A 17,593-nucleotide genomic window follows, 5' to 3' on the forward strand; every position below is an offset into this window, starting at 1 on the left:
TGAAAGAAGCTATGGAAAAAGCTATGAGTAGCTGAGCTCTGCAACTTATTGTTTACTGTCATACCGTCATTTCCGGCGAGAGGTTGGTGTCCACCACGTTGACGACCACGGACACGGCCACGACCACGGCCTCGTCCTTCATCTCGTCCTCGTCCTCCGACTTGTCCTCCATCTCGTCCTCGTCCTCTTCCACGTTGACGTCTCCGACCTCTTGCTGCTGGTTGTCAATTTCAGAAATCATTACTTTTTTATGAGTTACAGTATTAGGAGAAATAGTTAAACTTGAAAAAGGCATGATAAAACATATTATTACGATTATATTGGCTCAAATAGACCTATTTGGAAGAATACCATATTTTGTTATTACTATAACCCTAATATATAAACTTTAGATTCATTGAATCTTAACAAAAGTATCAACTAAAATCAATTCTAGGGCTGATTAAAAGAAAACTTATATAGTATCTATGGCAATAATTATGTGAAATATAATCCCCCCCTCCCAGAATACCAGAAGTGCAAGTGCTGCACTGCTGTCCCTACTCCCAGATAACAGCGACAGATTCAACAGTTGAAAATTGTTAAACGAAGACTGCAGTACATTATGAACTTCAATTTCTCTAAATTTTTCAAAAAATTAGGTGTGCATTGATATAAGGAAGTTATAAGAGACTTGAAATTTTATGTTTTATAGGCCTAATGTGTAACCTACTAATACATAGTATCTGAACTGACCTGGCGCAGGATCTTGTTGGTCGCCCCTCTGACCCGCGGCAACCTCGTCACCTTCGCCTAGCACTGGAGCCATCAAAGGATTTGCTGGAGGAGGTGGTGGTGGAGCAACCTCATCATCATCTTGTTCATCATCAGATAGGCCTAAGAATCCACTTTGTGGATCGTACACATTGTCAATGGTGTGACACACAAGATGGAGGAATTCCGAGACAACAATGTCTCCCGCCAACAACTGGTTGGAGGCTGAAATAATTCTTCGGTCTTGTGCTAGGTACGCACTGGGCCTAGACTGAGGTGGAGCAGCTCCACTCATGTACGTCTCGTACTCTTGCACAGCCGCATGCTCCAATTTCCTCAAACCATCTAAAAACATGTACATCAAAAACTTCTATTACAAACAATGAACTCGTTCCCTAACCTCACAGACACCACACTAAGGTCGCCTAATTGCGTTATCTTTATAATTAAAAAAATCACTACATCTACATACAAGTAGGTACGATCATTTTTTATTTTTTTACTCAGCGACAAACTGACAATGCGCCGACCATTGAAAGGATACCATTCGTTCGTACAATCACACTTCTTGAAATGAGACTTCTTTCTTCTTCGGTGTGAATTTTTATATTGTCATTATAATATCATTTTTATAATGTGCTTATTGTATAAGGAACCTGAGAGAGTGGTTCAACATTGACTCAACATCTCTGTTCCGAGCTGCAGTCAATAGAATCCAAATTGCATTGATGATCGCCAATCTCCGTCGCGGAGCACGCATATAGAAAAAGATTGTATAAATGAATAAATAAAAAAGAATATTATGCTATAGATCGTTTTTAAATATTGAGAAGATATTGAGCATCGGTCTTACCCGATGACTTGAATCTTCTTAGATTCAAGGGACAATAATCCACTCATTCCTTCCTGTAAATATATTGTTGGTATAACTTTACTTACCGGTAAAACACCAAACATTGGGATGCACCCTCCTTATTTTTTGAAGCATGCGGTAGTGGAAAGATTCTTGGTCATTATTTGTCCTCCTTTTTTGACCAAAAACTGACAGATGCTGTGCTCCCACTCCTGTAATATACGTAAATAAATAATTTGATAATTTATTTAGACCATTGTATTGGTAGTTCAGATCCATACTGACTACGACACCAAGACATTGCCTAAAGAAGGGGAAGAACAAAGAGAAGAAGATGAAGAAGAAGAAGAAGAAGAAGAAGAAGAAGAAGAAGAAGAAGACGACGACGATGAAGGAGAAAAAGATAGAGGAAAAAGATGAAGAAGAAGAATGTTAAGGAAAGGGGGTAGAGTGATCGGGGAATATAGGCCCTGCCGAGTTCTTAATAATAATTATTTTGGTAAGGAGAAAGGAAGGGAGTAGACCACTGGGCGATTCATTGTTCAGAATAACAATAAGAATAGGCAAGGCTATGAATGGGAGGACTTGGGTGTCATTAATCATCAGGGACAGTGACAGACAGAGGCAGGCCACAAGCGTATGTGTATACTCGCAATACGATATTATATTGATGATTATTGAATCAGTACCTACCACATATCAGAATATTGAATCCAATGAACAATATTTACAAACTGTTAAATATTCGGTATTATTTCTGGCGATAGTGAAAACATTCAATTTGGGTATTATCAATTTATCAGAATGATAAAAAATCTGAGGATTTTTTCTCTAATATTTCAGTATTAGTTTTTTTTGGAATTTAAGCGCCTGAAGTTTAAAGTAGATTTTGAGCTCTGTTGATGGAATCTGTTATGACATTTCGCTTTTCTATACCAACTATAACGATTGTAAATTTTTGATTGCTTTTAGATTGATTCAGATGTGAAGTTGATCTTAAATCTTCTTGATATCTCTGAGATACTTTATAATTATATATTTGCAGTAGTGTTACTCATTCACTTTTAGAAATGCACATGATTGATAGAACTTTGTGATCGTAAATTTTCAATACAATTATATTATATATAGATTATAATGAAGTAGAATTTGAACTGTTCGAAGCTAAAATCTGTTCGATCTTTGCTTAACTATTGGTTCCTTTTTATGGGAGGTGGTAGGTAGCCTACTGATTCACTCATCAATGTATCGTATCGCGAGTATAAACATGACACTACCCATTAATCGCTTGTGGCCTTCCTCCATCACTGTCCCTGATGATCAATGACACCCAAGTCCTCCAATTCAGCGTCTGCCCAACCTTATTGTTATTCTCCTTCTTGTTATTGTTACTGTTGTTCTCCTATCTTTCTCCACTGCCATTATAAAGTGGACCTCACTATGGTAGCTTCTACTCAAAAATTTTACACTTCGAACAAAAAAAAAAAAAATTGCCATAGCAAAATAGTCAACGTTAAAACACCTGCTATACAAATGGTATAGTGGTACATTGCTATGGGTAAATTCTAGTGGCGGAAAATAGGTGTTTCTGTGTCAAAAAAGAGCTTTGCGTGCTATCTTTAATCTGGGCATGAGGGAGTCCTGTAAGCCTTTTATTCTTAGACAATGGTATATTGCCACTTCCATGTATTTACATTATGAATTGTTCAATATTTGTAAAGCAAAGCTTTAATCTTTCCAATTTGAGGGGAAGCATTCATGAGCATAACACACGGACAGGTAGTTAGATTGATCTGCGCCGTGCTAGGCTTAATGTACTGCTATTATAGGAGTGAAAATTTTCAACAGGTTATCACTGGAAGTACGGAATTATGATCTTGTTAGTTTTAAGAGAGCAATAAAAGGATGGTTGAAGATTAAAGCAAGTTATTCAATCGAGGAAATGCTGGTCTGTAACTCTTATCCATAGATAAAATATTTTAGTACGGTAGCCTATTTGTATTTTAATCTGTAATAAAAATTAAATATAATATAATTTGTATTATAATAAACAGAGTGTTCTGAAAAAAGGTGTCCATAAGCCAGGGGGTGATTCCTCACATCAAAAGAGGAAAAAAGTTCTTATTGACATACCGGTATGTCTGAAAATGCTTAGTTACCAAGTTATACAGAGTTAAAGATATCGTCTGAATCTCAGTTCTCCTGCCCTACGGGTATTTGTTGGCTGTTAACTGAGATGTTGAATTCAGCGTACTTCATGTAAAATGAACTGAGAAATTGAATAAAACCGTTTCCAGACCGTTAGCTATAGTAATTTTTAAGATATGTGACAAAATACGCGAAACTTGGTCCCGAAAAACAAGTTCCTGGTTTGAAGCAGATTTACTATGTTACATGTACAATCAACACAAAATATTCTCTCACAGAAATTGTAGGACATCTAATTTCAAAGAGAAAGATGTAGGATAAGTCTATAATAGACAAATGCAACCTTGAAAAAATAATCCATGAAAAATAGACAAAATCTGTTAAGCTCTCTATTTTTCATGCGTTTTGTATGTAATTAAGGATTATTTTTTCAAGGCTGCATCTGTATATTATAGACTTATCCTACATCTTTCTCTTTGAAATTAGATGTTCTACAATTTCTGTGAGAAAATATTTTGTGTTGATTGTACATTTAACATAGTAAATCTGCTTCAAAGTTTGAAGTAACTTGTTTTTCTAGATCAAGTTTCGCGTATTTCGTCACATATCTTAAAAAATACTGTAGCTAACGGTCTGGAAACGGTTTCATTCAATCTCTCAGTTCATTTTACATAAAGTACGCTGAATTCAACGTTTTAATTGACAGCCAACAAATACCCGTAGGGCAGGAGAACTGAAATTCAGACGAAATCTTTCACTCTGTATAATTTGATAACTAAGAATTTCGGACCTATGTTAATTAGAACTTTTTTTCTTCTTTTGATGTGATCACTCCCTGGATTCTGGGCACCTTTTTCCAGAACAACCTGTATAACGTTCACTTGTATACAAAGTATCAATGTTATGTTATTGTATCCTTGAGAAGTGACTTTTGTCAATGCAATTATTTTGTTTGTGACATTTTTGATTCTTGAAATAATTCGACGGATGATCAACTGGTACTATTTTTATAATCTAATTATAAAATATTGTTGGCATCGTCGCCAGGCTTGGGTCCTCTTGCATTCAATGCTTTCTCGCTCTTCTGTTTATTTAATTTTGTTTTGCTCTTTTATCTAATCATCTATTTAATTTCCACCCAGTCACTCTGCGCTGTTATGTTAACTATATCTACCCATTTAAATTAGAACTTTATAAACTGTGATTAATTGGACTCGATTCATTTTAACAATTACAAATTATTTCTCAAAAGCTTACATCACATCGAAAGAATTACATCAAATCAAGCACTAGATTTTTATTAATATGATTCCTTGTGATATTCATCGAATAATAGATATGAGGGGAATAGAAACTTTAAGGGAACGTATTTCACTGGGACAATAAGAATTACTTAACTTCTGATGGAGATTATTATAAATGTTAATAATAGTCTAAGTGTATATTACATGCGGTTAGATTTTATATAATACTCCATATACGTACTTGAACTTGAAAATAATGATGATGTGGGTACTTACTTGGCACACTCTTCATCAAAGATGTGTCGTGGCTCTGTTGTTTCCCTGGAACAACGTTGCAATATGCACTCCCTCAACACGGTAACACCAACAAACGTTGGGTTGGGAAGATGATTATGATTAATAGTGATAAGAAAACTATCAAAAGTTCTATTTGCCATACGAAGTGGCATTGAGGCGCGACTTGCACACTCGCGTACATTACATTTTAAATAGATACGCGTTTGGTCGCTGGAGGTCACCCGATAGAAAAATCCATCGTCAATATGATATAATGTAGTATTGCGGAGCGTTACGATTTCCTTGACTAATTCCATGTCGACTGAATGTGTTTTGTCAACTATTGAACTCGCAACGCAAACGCACAGGTAGCATCCTCGTAGAGGGGAGGCAAACAATACTGAACAAAAATCTATTTTTTCCAGGAAGGGTACAATATAGAAAACACATGTTAAATATTTCCTGCCGCCAAAGTGCAGTACTTTATACCTGGCAATAGAATTTTTAGAAATAGAAGCATTTGGTTAACTTTGGTTTTACGCTTCAGTGAACATAGTCTATGAGCAGGGTAGTTCTACCTGGACACCACCGATGACAAATTGACCGGGCTTTCCAGAAGTACCTAACGGGAAACATTTGCTTTGTTTCATGAAAGCAAGGCATTGTAATACTGAATGAGTATTTATAGTTCTATAAAGCAAGGCCTTTTGGTTCTAATACCCGAGACGTCAGTCTGCAGATTGTTGTTATGGAATGCAGAAAACTTCTTTCACCAACCTTAGACAATAAATGCTGTTTCAAAAGATTGAAAAGATAGCATGCCGCTTCCAAAATCTATGGATATGGTTTATGTACTATATATATATATCTGTGAGTGTAGCGTAAGGGACACACTATTATTCACCCACCATATAGCATATAATATATCGAACTCTGTCACTCCCACTCAACCACATCACTCTCTTACACATACCCTTTCCTTCGGGCTCACTATCTCGCACTCTCTCTCTCTCTCTCTCTCTCTCATGATAATGAAATAAAACGCAGATTTCTGTCTTTGACACTAATATCATGCTTTAGTTAGATCAATTATGTTTCAATTGCCATCTAAATCTAGGTGAACTATTTGTAACACATAAACTAATAATTGAAACCACCCTAAATAAACCTTGATTAGTCTCAACCGATATGGTTTACAGTAACTTTAAGGACATGACAATAAGACAATAATTGTGGGTTGGAAACGTAATTTTGAATATTTATTATAATAAAATATAATCCCATTTTTCTGGTGCTCCAAACTCGTTATTTAATAATAAACCTACAGTTTAAGAGCCATCACTGATAAATATGTCACTTAGTATAAATACAGAAGAACAAAAATCATAAACCTTATTCCGGGACACTTTCTCATTAATTCTTAATTCTCGTATAGCCTATGTGTATGATAAACGAAATTTGAATTTGAAATCACAACATTTTTTGAAAAACATACAGTTTTGAATTACGTGCTTATTCTACGAAAATTGAAACCCCTTTCTTAGCTGGCGTCTAGGAATAAGAAATATATTGACCGATAAATACAAACAATTTGGATGTTGATTAGGCGAATAGGCCTTGTCTAAAGGATTCAGCTTATAGTCTGTTATACAATAAATGAGCAATTCAATTCATAACATCTTAGTAGTCATCTTATGAATAGTGTAATCATTCATCAAATCAGTCTTATCAAGTCATAATTATCATCACCCAGTACAATTGAATAAATTAAGTCATACATTGAAAAAAGACATAAACTATTTATAAACTCACAGCACTGAATATCACATTTTCAACAATTTGAAAATTAATTTACGGAACAATAAGCATTTTCATTCAGAATTACATTTAGTGCGTTTTTTAATTTATTCAGAGGCAAGTTTCTTCTAATATAAGATAAAGGCAGATTATTGAACATGGAGTACACTAGATAGGAATAAATTTCAAGCTCTTACTCAATCTGACATTAGGAGTTACAATACTCTAGTAGTCCAGATAACAGTAGACCTCACCGAACATTCAGCCATCTACTAGAAATGCTATCTACTAGGAATAAAGTCATTTTAATAATATCAGGGCTTTTTTAAAATGTTTGCCAATGGCCCCACTAAGAAATCTGATCAGGCTGGTTGGAGACTTCCAATCAACCATACATTACATTACATTACATTACCAGGGCTACCAGACATTGTTTTGCAGTAGTCGTACTATATCATAATGGAAAAAGTAGAACTTTGATATGAAAGTAATGAACTCACTCCGCTACAAATAAAATCTATTGGTGTGCTAATCTAAATGTTGCACTACTTCAATCCTGTAAAAATGAATACCGGTATAATACTTATTCTGAATTGATGGAATCCCAAGTCCCATTGCGCTTATGATAATTTTAAATGTTACTTTATTAACTCAGTAAGTTCAGAAAGTTATTGCTCAGTTGAATCAGAGCTACGATTAAAAAGATGATTTGGGAATTATCAAGTGGCATTTTTTGTTTTTCACTGGGATTTTCATTTTGTAACATGTAGAGACGCTTGTAGAACAACAATCTGTTAAATTTTTTATGGGAAAGATTTCATGAGAAAATGATGTTTTTCATTGACATTATCATCCGTAACTCGGAACGCCATGATAAATCTTGGCATCTAAAGCTGCGTTTACACCAAAGTTATTAACGAAATGTTAATAACTTAATCCTCACAGATTATTATAGATTGAACGGCACATGAAAAACACATATGTTCATCATGTGTATGATAAGTTATGTTCAATCTAATAGAATCTATAGAATCTATTGGTGTTGACGCAGCTTTACTCTGTGACTGTCTGGAGTTAATATTATATCAATTTGAATTTACAATTCGAGACCGCAGCTCGGAAAAAGAAGAGATGATTAGCTCATAATATCGGGGACCGAGCTTCGCTCAGGAGTACAAAAGCATAAACAATTTATTACGAAAGAAGGAATTATAATGAAAAACCATTTTGGCCATGTGGTTTTTAAGAAGCGGTGATGAATAGGTCAGTGGTAGGCTATTTGGCTTTTATATATTCCATTTCATATTCATATTGATTATTCTTTCGGGTTGAAGGTTATATGTATACGTATTAGATATATTGGAATAGTTATCTTGGAGTTTGGTAGAAATATATTACATTTGCATAGAACTCAATTTATTTATTTATTTAAGTTATCTTCTATCTAATTCTAATAGGTTACCAACCCATCCCTATCTTATATGATAAACCTTCAATCATAATCATATACCTGCATGATTAAAAAACAGCAGACATTCAATTTACTAGAACAAATAATGGAGTGCCTTCAAGTTCAGATGTAGGCAACACGCCTAACTTCTTCCTACATTCGCTACCTTGTCTCTATGACACAGACCTTGCTTCTGTGAAACACCTTGTTCCAGTGGGAACTTGCTTCTGTGAGACTGCCATTTATAACGCTACTACTTTGGACGGAGACCTTGTCTCTATGAAACTGCTTGTCTCTGTGGGAACTTGTTCCTGTGAGACTGCCATTTATAAAATACTTGCTCCTGTGAAACTTGTCTCTGTGACACTAATATCGTTCAAAAAACACTACTTGTCTCTGTGAGAACTTGTCTCTGTGAAACATCCCCTTATAGAGCATTGAATTCTCTTCAATTTGATGTATAATTTCACACTTTCACGAATTTCCCTACACTTTTTGCAACAGCAAAAGGTGTTGATTGTGAAATCTCCATTTTTGCAACAATAGACCAATATCAAGCTTCGCTTAATATAATAGGATAATATTTAATCATTCAGAATTACACAACTTACAGAAAAGTACCACAGGCTGATAAGCCCATAACCATTCCAATTCTAATTTATACAACAGTCCAAATGTAGCTGGGTTATGTGTCACTCAACATTCATCAATATTACACACTCAATTTACAATTCAAAACAAACAAAAATCATTTTTCAATGTAATCAATCACAATTAATTAGAAAATTTCAAACTTTGAAAAAACTATAAAAGTTTGATACCGAAAAGGCAAATACGCTGCCTTTATTTTAATATAATAAATAATAAATAAATAAATGTTTATTTCCCAAAATGATATAAAACTACTACATCAATTACAGAAATTATTATATAGTTTACGATTTCATACAATGTTTAGTTTCAGAAATTTCTTATAATGTGTCTTCTACATGTTTAGTATTTTATGTGTGGAAATTGACCTACTCCACTATGACTTACCATGTTCTAGAGTAGGTTGTAAAGTAGAATGCTGTAGTATATATCTTTTTAGTGATAAATATAATTAATATCCACTAAGTAACTCAATTCTTGTGGTTTTCTATTTTTAATTATTTTCAGGTTTTTCAGTTGATTACTGGAGTGCTTTCAAGTCACATTGGATCCTATTATTTCAAATGTGACTAGAACGATTTCAAAATACTGTTGAAAATGTGTACAATATGACCTGAAAGCGCTCCAGTCATCAAATAAGAAAAATATCACAGTGAAAAAAATGGTTGCATGTTAGTATATCAGCTAAAACAGGTGCTTACGTCACAGTTTTTAGTCGACAGAGAATTTTTCTTTAATTTAGGCTATTTTTTCATTTTCCAGCTCGTAGGGAACAAGAAACCCGTGAAATAGAAGCTTGGACCAACTTGACAGCCAACATCGGCGACCTGTCACTGGTGATAACTGCTCCAAGTCCTCAGAACAGTGACATCCAGGAGAACATGATTACTTGCATGAACACAGTAACTGGTACCGAGGAAGAGAGTCAGTCACTGTTACCGCCCAGTCCTGATGAGGAACCATCCGGTATCAGTTCCCCAGAAACGCCTGAAAATTTAATGCAAGGCAGGAATTTTGATGGAGAACGACCACATGATCGCTATGAACCGGTTGCTGTAAATGATGAAAGTAGCAACGAGAGACAGTGCACTTCGTTGATCAGTAATGATGAAGGCAATTTTCTGGATGAAGAGTATTCATCGCCAACGTTTGTGAGGTAAATCAACCCTATCCACTCTTGTACTCGTGTTGGGATTTATATATTTTCCATAAGCTTCCAAAATGATCTAACTTAATCCAATCAATCAACGAGTTGAACTACGATCTTAACTCGGCCCCAGAGGTTGAAAGAATGCAAGTCTGTGCTCGATTGAGGTAGCTGGATGAATTCCTTTACCTTATAAAATGGATTTATGTTAAACTAACTATAAATTGCATTTTGAATCCTCAGAAACCCATGTCCTTAGCTGGGTTGATAGAAATTGATATGAATTAATACCATATGATCAGAGCAGTTTTGATTCATACGGCAGTTTAACATGGAGTCAGCGAATTCCGAGTTAGCCAATTCTATCAACCCGCCTAGCTTACTGGAGCAATCTATTATTTAACAATATTTTTCAGCAATAACATTCATATCATGGTATTTTCAATGACTGGATTGCTGTCATTTCAAGTGAATGATACTTCAATATCACACCTATACCTAGGTATTATATTACCTAGATATGTAATCCACTCTCTGAGATTTATGAATGGAAACCAGGCTATCATAGATATGGTTCAGTCACGAGAAATTGTGACGTACGGACAGCCGACCTTTTTCTCATGACTCAATCATCTATCTAAATGTAGAGATTTACCACACTCAGTGCCCCAAGCACAACAAACAGTGGCTTGAATTGGATAATCATTCTCAGCTCTACTCAACGATTTGTTCCTTGCTTCTGCACATCCTCAGTCTTAATTGTGTTTTCCCCAGAAGATTAGACAATAAATTTATTTGACAAACTAGAATAACACAAAGTAAGTAGTTCTCACATATTGGAATGGCACATTGAAATAAATTGAAATGACAATTGAAATTAAAAGCTTATGTGGGAATTGTCATATTGTATAAATGAATAAATGTGGGTATCATTCGCAATAAAAATAATACACACACACACACACACAACAGAATTATTCTTTGTTTTGCATTGTAACTGCTTCATTGTAATTGTTTTCTATTTGTTGTGGGTGTTGTTAATTAATTTAAATTTAAATTTGAACCATTTTTCTCATTCTAGGAGAAACAACCGGCAAATCCGCGATCGACACGTGTTCTCGCTGGACGTAGACCGGCTGAGACGGCGTGCGCAGGCGTCGTGCGACTGCGACGGCGCATGCGCATGTATGTTGCGTTCACACATGTCCACACCGTGCCGGTCCCCCTCTCCCTCCCCGCCCTCCTACAACCTGCAGGCGCTCGACATCTATTTCACGCAGCTCGAGAATGGCGGAGTGGGTCATTCAAACAGAAGACATGGCGGCGGATCGAGGCTGAGATTGTGGCGATCGCCAGAGAGCAGCTGTATGTCGCTCAGCATCGGATCCGTTGATAATTTGCCCGATCTTGTTTGATCTAATTAAAATCAAATCAAACTACTTCACTATTCACTGGCATATTACTTTTCTGTTAATGTCAATCACTCACACATAACTCCCCAGAAATACTGATGAAAGAAAATGAAGCTGGCATAATGGTTTTGAATGGTTCTCAATGTATATTCACAGAAACTGTGGAGATACATAGTATCCAGAGGGTGTATTAGTGAGGAGCATGTTACAGGGATGTGTAGTTTATGTAATAGCAGTCGTTAGGTCATGTCAGTGGTCCTGAAATTGATCAGTTGCGACCTGAAAACTCTGACACCAGACCTGAGCCAGCCAGGTCACTCGATATTGTTATTATCATCATTCATAGTATCACTCCCCACAATACTATTTAGATGAAAACGGTAGGTCACGAAATGTATGCGCAGTGGCCAGCCAGCTAGATTGCGTCATCACCACCAACCGAGGTTTTTAACACCTATTGGCAATTTATGAAACTTATTTGTTAAAAACAGATGATTGGATATAAAATGACGTCAGCTACACCGGAAATTTAGCACAAACAAGCGCGTGACACCTACCGTCTTCTTCTGTATACCATGTCACTCCCACATATCAGTAACACATTCCGTGTCTATTCAGTGAAAATATTCATCTCATAAGTTCTAATTCAGGAGAGAGAAGGCTGAGAGGACGTCAGCGAAAGTGTTGTTCATCTGCTTCAGACTGAGGAAGCTGACTCTTCTTTTTCAAGGTTACAATGGTATTGACTGTAGGTGGAGTAATTGGTGGGTTTGATAAGGTGGGGTATGGATGTGCTAGTTGGGCGGTATTTTAGAACTGTGACTAGCACATGCACCAACCCCACCCTATCGTCTCCACAAATTCCTCCATACCATACCATACCAATTCCTCCACCTACAATAGGAGGACGATATTAGGAAGTCAGGTGTTTGAGGATGGAGACGTAAGGCTGCCGATAGAGATGAGTGGAGAGTCGTTTTGGAGGAGGCTAAGGAACTGAATGGGCTGTAGCGCCAAGGAGTGAGAAGTAAGTTCCAATTGGAGTATTCTTACTCGCTCGACCAGGCTGAGTGGAAATAGTCCTATCAGAGCTCATCGGAAGAATATTTTCACTGAACCGGATACGGACTCTGTTACCCATGTGTGGGAATCCAGCATAATTCATATAAAAGTGCATTCAATCTTATTTTAGACCTCTGTAAGCAACTTAACATTGCGTCACGTTGCAGTTTTTTTTACCAATGGCCGTTTTCACACACACTGATTTTGTGGCAGTATTTACATGGACAACTCAAAGTACTCATCCATTGAATAATAAGCCCTCTCAAACAATGTATTCTTCACAACTCTCTTTATTCTCTCTTTATCGTTATTGGCAGCTCTCCAGCAGCTGTAGAAAGTCGCTGTAAACTCTTCAGAATCTTGATGAAATTATTTCATCCAAAATAAGTTCATTCTTTATTCAAAGTTTTTCATTTCATGATCATTTCTCCAACATTGTCTTCTATACTGTTACACTGTATTTTCATTGATATAAGAAAACTTCCAAGCTCCTTTGATTCTTCTCAAGAAAAAACTTATTTAACAGTATCGAGTATTTAATCAAATCACACATATTTTATCTTTTACAAAGGCCGAAAATATTATGATCCTATGATTTTTATATTAAAGTTCACAACCAACATCATTCATAAACCTATTGTAGTTTTTCAATTATTTATTATTGTACTAGCTGTACCCTGCCACGCTTTGCAGTGGCACATTGTGATTGAATGTTTTTTTTTTTCTGTGGCCCCCACTATATATAAAATATGTGTTGGGAAACCACAAATATTATGCTTGTTAAATAAATTATGAACATCTGTGTTATGTGAGCTGTTAAATCTGGTTTATTGTGCAATTACAAAACTAAAAGGAAAAATAATGTTTATGTGGGAAATAAAATGAAAAAAAGCAAAATTTTTAGAAAAAAGAAATTAAAATGAGTAAATGAATACCTATATATAAAATAGAAAATTATTGATGGAAAATAATTAGATTCTAAAAGAAAAAAATATTTGAGAATAGTCTCTTAAAAAGGATTGATAAAAAAATGAATTAATAATATTCATAATATCTAGTTTGTAATAAGGTCTTCACTATAATTTATTCTATTTTCAATTATCCAAGTTTTTGTTTTTGCTTTAAATATATTAACCAGTACCATTTCCTTGATGTCCATTGGCAGCCTGTTGTAAATCTTTGGTCCTAAGTATGTGACTGTTCTCTGGGCGGCAGTTGTTGTCATCCTGGGGACTGCTAGATCAATATTCCTTCTTCGCGTGCTGTGGGTGTGGTCCATGTTGAGAAAGAACTGCGGGTTTTTCCTTATGAATGTGAGTAATTTGTGAATGTAAATTTGTCGGATGCTCAGTAGTTGGAGCTCTTCATATAGAGAATCTGAAGGGTAGAGTGGATGTTTCTGTCCCATTATTCTGAGGATGAGTTTCTGGACTTTAAAAACAGGATTGATATGGCAGAAATACGTAGCTCCCCATGCCAGGATTCCATATCTTGCTATTGACTCTACCAATGCGTGATATACAATTTTTAACGTATCCAGTGTGAGTATCTGTCGGAGTTGAATGAAACTGTAAACCAGTTTCCTGAGTTTTGTTGTTTGCTGTATGATGTGTTTGTCCCACCAAAGTAAGTCGTCTATTATAACTCCTAAATATTTTATATTATCTGTTCGTTCTACTGATGGACAATTGCAGTCTATGCGATTCATTTTGCAGTGATGTAACTTGATTGTATTTCGTACAGGTTTTTTGGAGTCCGTCAGTGAAAATGCTAGAAATTTAGTTTTTGATGAATTGAGAGTCAGGATATTACTGTGGAGCCAAAGTGTAATTTTTTCCATGCCTAATTCAGCGGTTATGAAAGTCTCGTTCCAGTTGTTGCCATGAAATATCACAGCTGTGTCGTCGGCAAAGACAATAATCTTGCCACCAATGTCAAGTGAGCACAACTCATTGGCAAAGATGAGGTACAGTATCGGACCAAGAACTGTTCCTTGTGGCACGCCGAATTTTACAGGAAGGCCTTCTTCTGCACTCAGATTTTTCCCTATTCTCACTCTCTGTTTGCGAATGGTTGAGAAATGAGAAAAAACAAAGAATACATTTCATATAAGTTTAATTTTGCAATACTTGTTTATATACAATATTTTTTGTTTTTCCACTGTCTGCGTAAATATAAAGACTATCTGGTTTGCCGACTCGGGAACACGCAACATACAGTTGTCCATGTGAAAAGCAATCCACATCTAAATCTAGACCACACAATTCTAAAGATAGACTAATATATTATTATAATCTATCCCTTCATTTTGTTTATATGATCAAATAACCAGCTGACTACTAAAATATTAGCCTACTTTGTATTTTAGCATGCAACACAGCCCAGATCGTATTATCAACAACACCGTTGTCAAATGCCGGTATGTTAGTAGAAAAGAGATAAGAATTTTTTTTTATTTCTCGTTGTTTTATGATAGAAGGAAACATAGCATGAATATGAAATAGAAATAAGATATTGAAACTATAAGATAAGCCGATCAGCTTATGAACTAAGGTTTGGAGGATTATGAAACATTGACAATTGAGAAACTATGAATACACAAATGCAAGAATAAAAGCCTCAATAATTATTATTCATTACAAGATTGATTTACATCGATAAGATTATACTCACACTATCGACTGAATCGCCAATTGATTGTAGCACGGTACCGGTATCGATCCATTCACTGATTGAAATTACTACAATATTAACACAAGTAACACGATTATTTGCACTGAAACACGAATTTATTATCGAAAAAAAAGCATCGGTATGCTTTCTTTGTTCTGAATTGCGAAAGTAATTGAAATCCAATAATTGTACCGGAAAACATACGGCAATCAAGAGTGTAGTTTACCGGTACTCTATATCTCACGAACCTGTTGAAGCTGCGTTTTGAAACATGCGCGCTATCTAGCGGTCAGATTTTGCACTTTGATTGCAGCAGCGCTCAGCTCAAATCTGGCCAAAAATGGCCAAAGTTTCACCCCCTCCCCCCGGGCCACCCTGCGAGCCCGGTCAATTTTTTTTTTTTAATCGACTTATTTTCGCGAGCTGACCCCGAATGTGAAGTCAAAAATCGGAAAAATCCATAAACAAAAAAGTTAAAAATTTTCGGGCGAGCGTAGCGCCCCTGAAAATTGTAAAAAGTAGATAAAAACCATCCTTGATGAGGATTTTATATCATGTTAAAATTTCAACTCAATCGGTCCAGTACTTTTGGAGTTTTTGCATTACACACAAAACCAACATAACATTTTTATATATATAGATTTGCAGATCTACAATGTAGATACATATTTATGTATTATGCAACAAAGTTATTCAATCGAATGCTACTTGTAACTACGGTATTTCAGCTGTTATGGTTAACACTTATATTACAAAATTTGTAATGAAGATTGAAATTTGCTTATGCAAATGAAGAATGAAAGGATAATTCTATGAAACAGAATTTTTTTGAATTATTGGAAGTCAATTGTATAATTTGAGAGTAAAATTTAATTTTAAGCTTGATAGCCTACCAGTTGATGAAATTTGGATTGTTACTTTTTTATTATTATTTGTTGATTTTATTGTTTTAAATTAACATTGTAGAAATTTATTAATAATTTTCCTTAAAAGATAGAGAAAATAAATTATTATTGGTGCTTCTGACTTTAGTTTCATTATTTATCCAAGATTTGAATTATTTTTATAGCAATAGTATATTTTTCTATTATCTTGTTACAAAAGGTGATAAAATTGATCGATTATAATACTATTGAAAATAATCTTTAACCTCCAAGACATGGGAAACAATTTCTTATGACCAACGACTATTAAAATTTCCTGGTGGAGTAGCCACCCCTCAGAGTAGTTAGTTTAAAACTCCCAAATATCCACAGCTTGAATGAAATACAATATTTCAATCAATATAACTGAGGGTGAATTGTGGATTGGATTGGATAAAATTTGAATTTGGGTGATGCCCACATAAGCTCTCAGGCTTGTTCGTGGGTAATGAATGAGAGGGATGATGTTGAGAGATGACAACTACTACTTTTTAGGTAGTCGGGACCGACGACTTATTGTCTCCTCCGAAATACGGGTTACTGAAATACGGTTTGGAAGTTTGCTCTTTGGTGGAATTTACCTTTTCAGTTGGTAGACTGGTAGAGGGCACATACTTGGAAGATCCTGCAAGTTGGCCTGTATGATGAAGTTCTGTAGAACCTACATACACATTAGTTACAGAAATCCTCTTGACTTTTATTTAATATTTATTACATAATTTCAATTTTTCAGGATTTGCATTGTAAATCTCGATCACGCCTGGTTAACATTGTCTTTTAATTAAAAAAAAAATATCTTTGTCAAAGTGGAGAAAAATATTTAATTTTTATAATGAATAATACTCTTCAAAAATTGCAGAATACAATAAAAAATATTGCAAGCAAGAGATTTGTTGCAACTCAAGTACCGTATTGATTGCAAGCGGTTCAAAATCTCAACTCCCCAAAATTGGGACAAAGTCACCCCGGTTTACCGTATATTATTATTATTATTAGAATTTGAGTTATTTTCTTAAATCAGCCTTAAACTACTAACCATGATTATATAATATATAGTTTTACTGTGTTACTATAGTTACTGTTGTGTGTTCGGTAGGCCTATATATTGAATAAAAATACTATATACGAGCCCGGAGTCCTGATTTAAAATCTATAAAAAAGAGTCAGATACCGTACCATAACTACTAAAATAAAAATAAAAATA

The 17,593-nt window shown here is 35.2% G+C and overlaps 2 protein-coding genes across 7 annotated transcripts in view; one reads left to right on the top strand and one right to left on the bottom strand.

Moving 5' to 3' along the window:
* LOC111057003 overlaps window positions 1-5,887 on the bottom strand; it is a 7,858-nt gene extending 1,971 nt beyond the window's left edge. The window contains exons 1-4 of one of the 6 annotated variants that reach the window (XM_039437128.1): window positions 5,275-5,887; window positions 1,693-1,818; window positions 736-1,098; window positions 65-214 (exon numbers count right to left, since the gene is read on the bottom strand). In XM_039437128.1, the coding sequence (XP_039293062.1) occupies window positions 65-214; window positions 736-1,098; window positions 1,693-1,818; window positions 5,275-5,290 (655 nt within the window). In that variant the 5' untranslated portion in view covers window positions 5,291-5,887. Of the gene's footprint in view, window positions 1-64; window positions 218-735; window positions 1,099-1,692; window positions 3,404-5,274 lie in introns of those variants that run through there. The other 5 variants (XM_039437127.1, XM_039437126.1, XM_039437125.1 and 2 more) reach the window with 5 other exon arrangements.
* Window positions 1-12,383, top strand: part of LOC111051493 — a 36,335-nt gene extending 23,952 nt beyond the window's left edge. Inside the window, exons 14-15 of the mRNA XM_022338018.2 lie at window positions 9,935-10,328; window positions 11,401-12,383. Of these exons, the coding sequence (XP_022193710.2) occupies window positions 9,935-10,328; window positions 11,401-11,734 (728 nt within the window). The 3' untranslated portion in view covers window positions 11,735-12,383. The remainder of the gene's footprint in view (window positions 1-9,934; window positions 10,329-11,400) is intronic.
* Window positions 12,384-17,593: the final 5,210 nt, after the last annotated feature.

This window comes from Nilaparvata lugens, chromosome 10 (genome assembly GCF_014356525.2).
Source record: "Nilaparvata lugens isolate BPH chromosome 10, ASM1435652v1, whole genome shotgun sequence".
Taxonomy (NCBI): domain Eukaryota; kingdom Metazoa; phylum Arthropoda; class Insecta; order Hemiptera; family Delphacidae; genus Nilaparvata; species Nilaparvata lugens.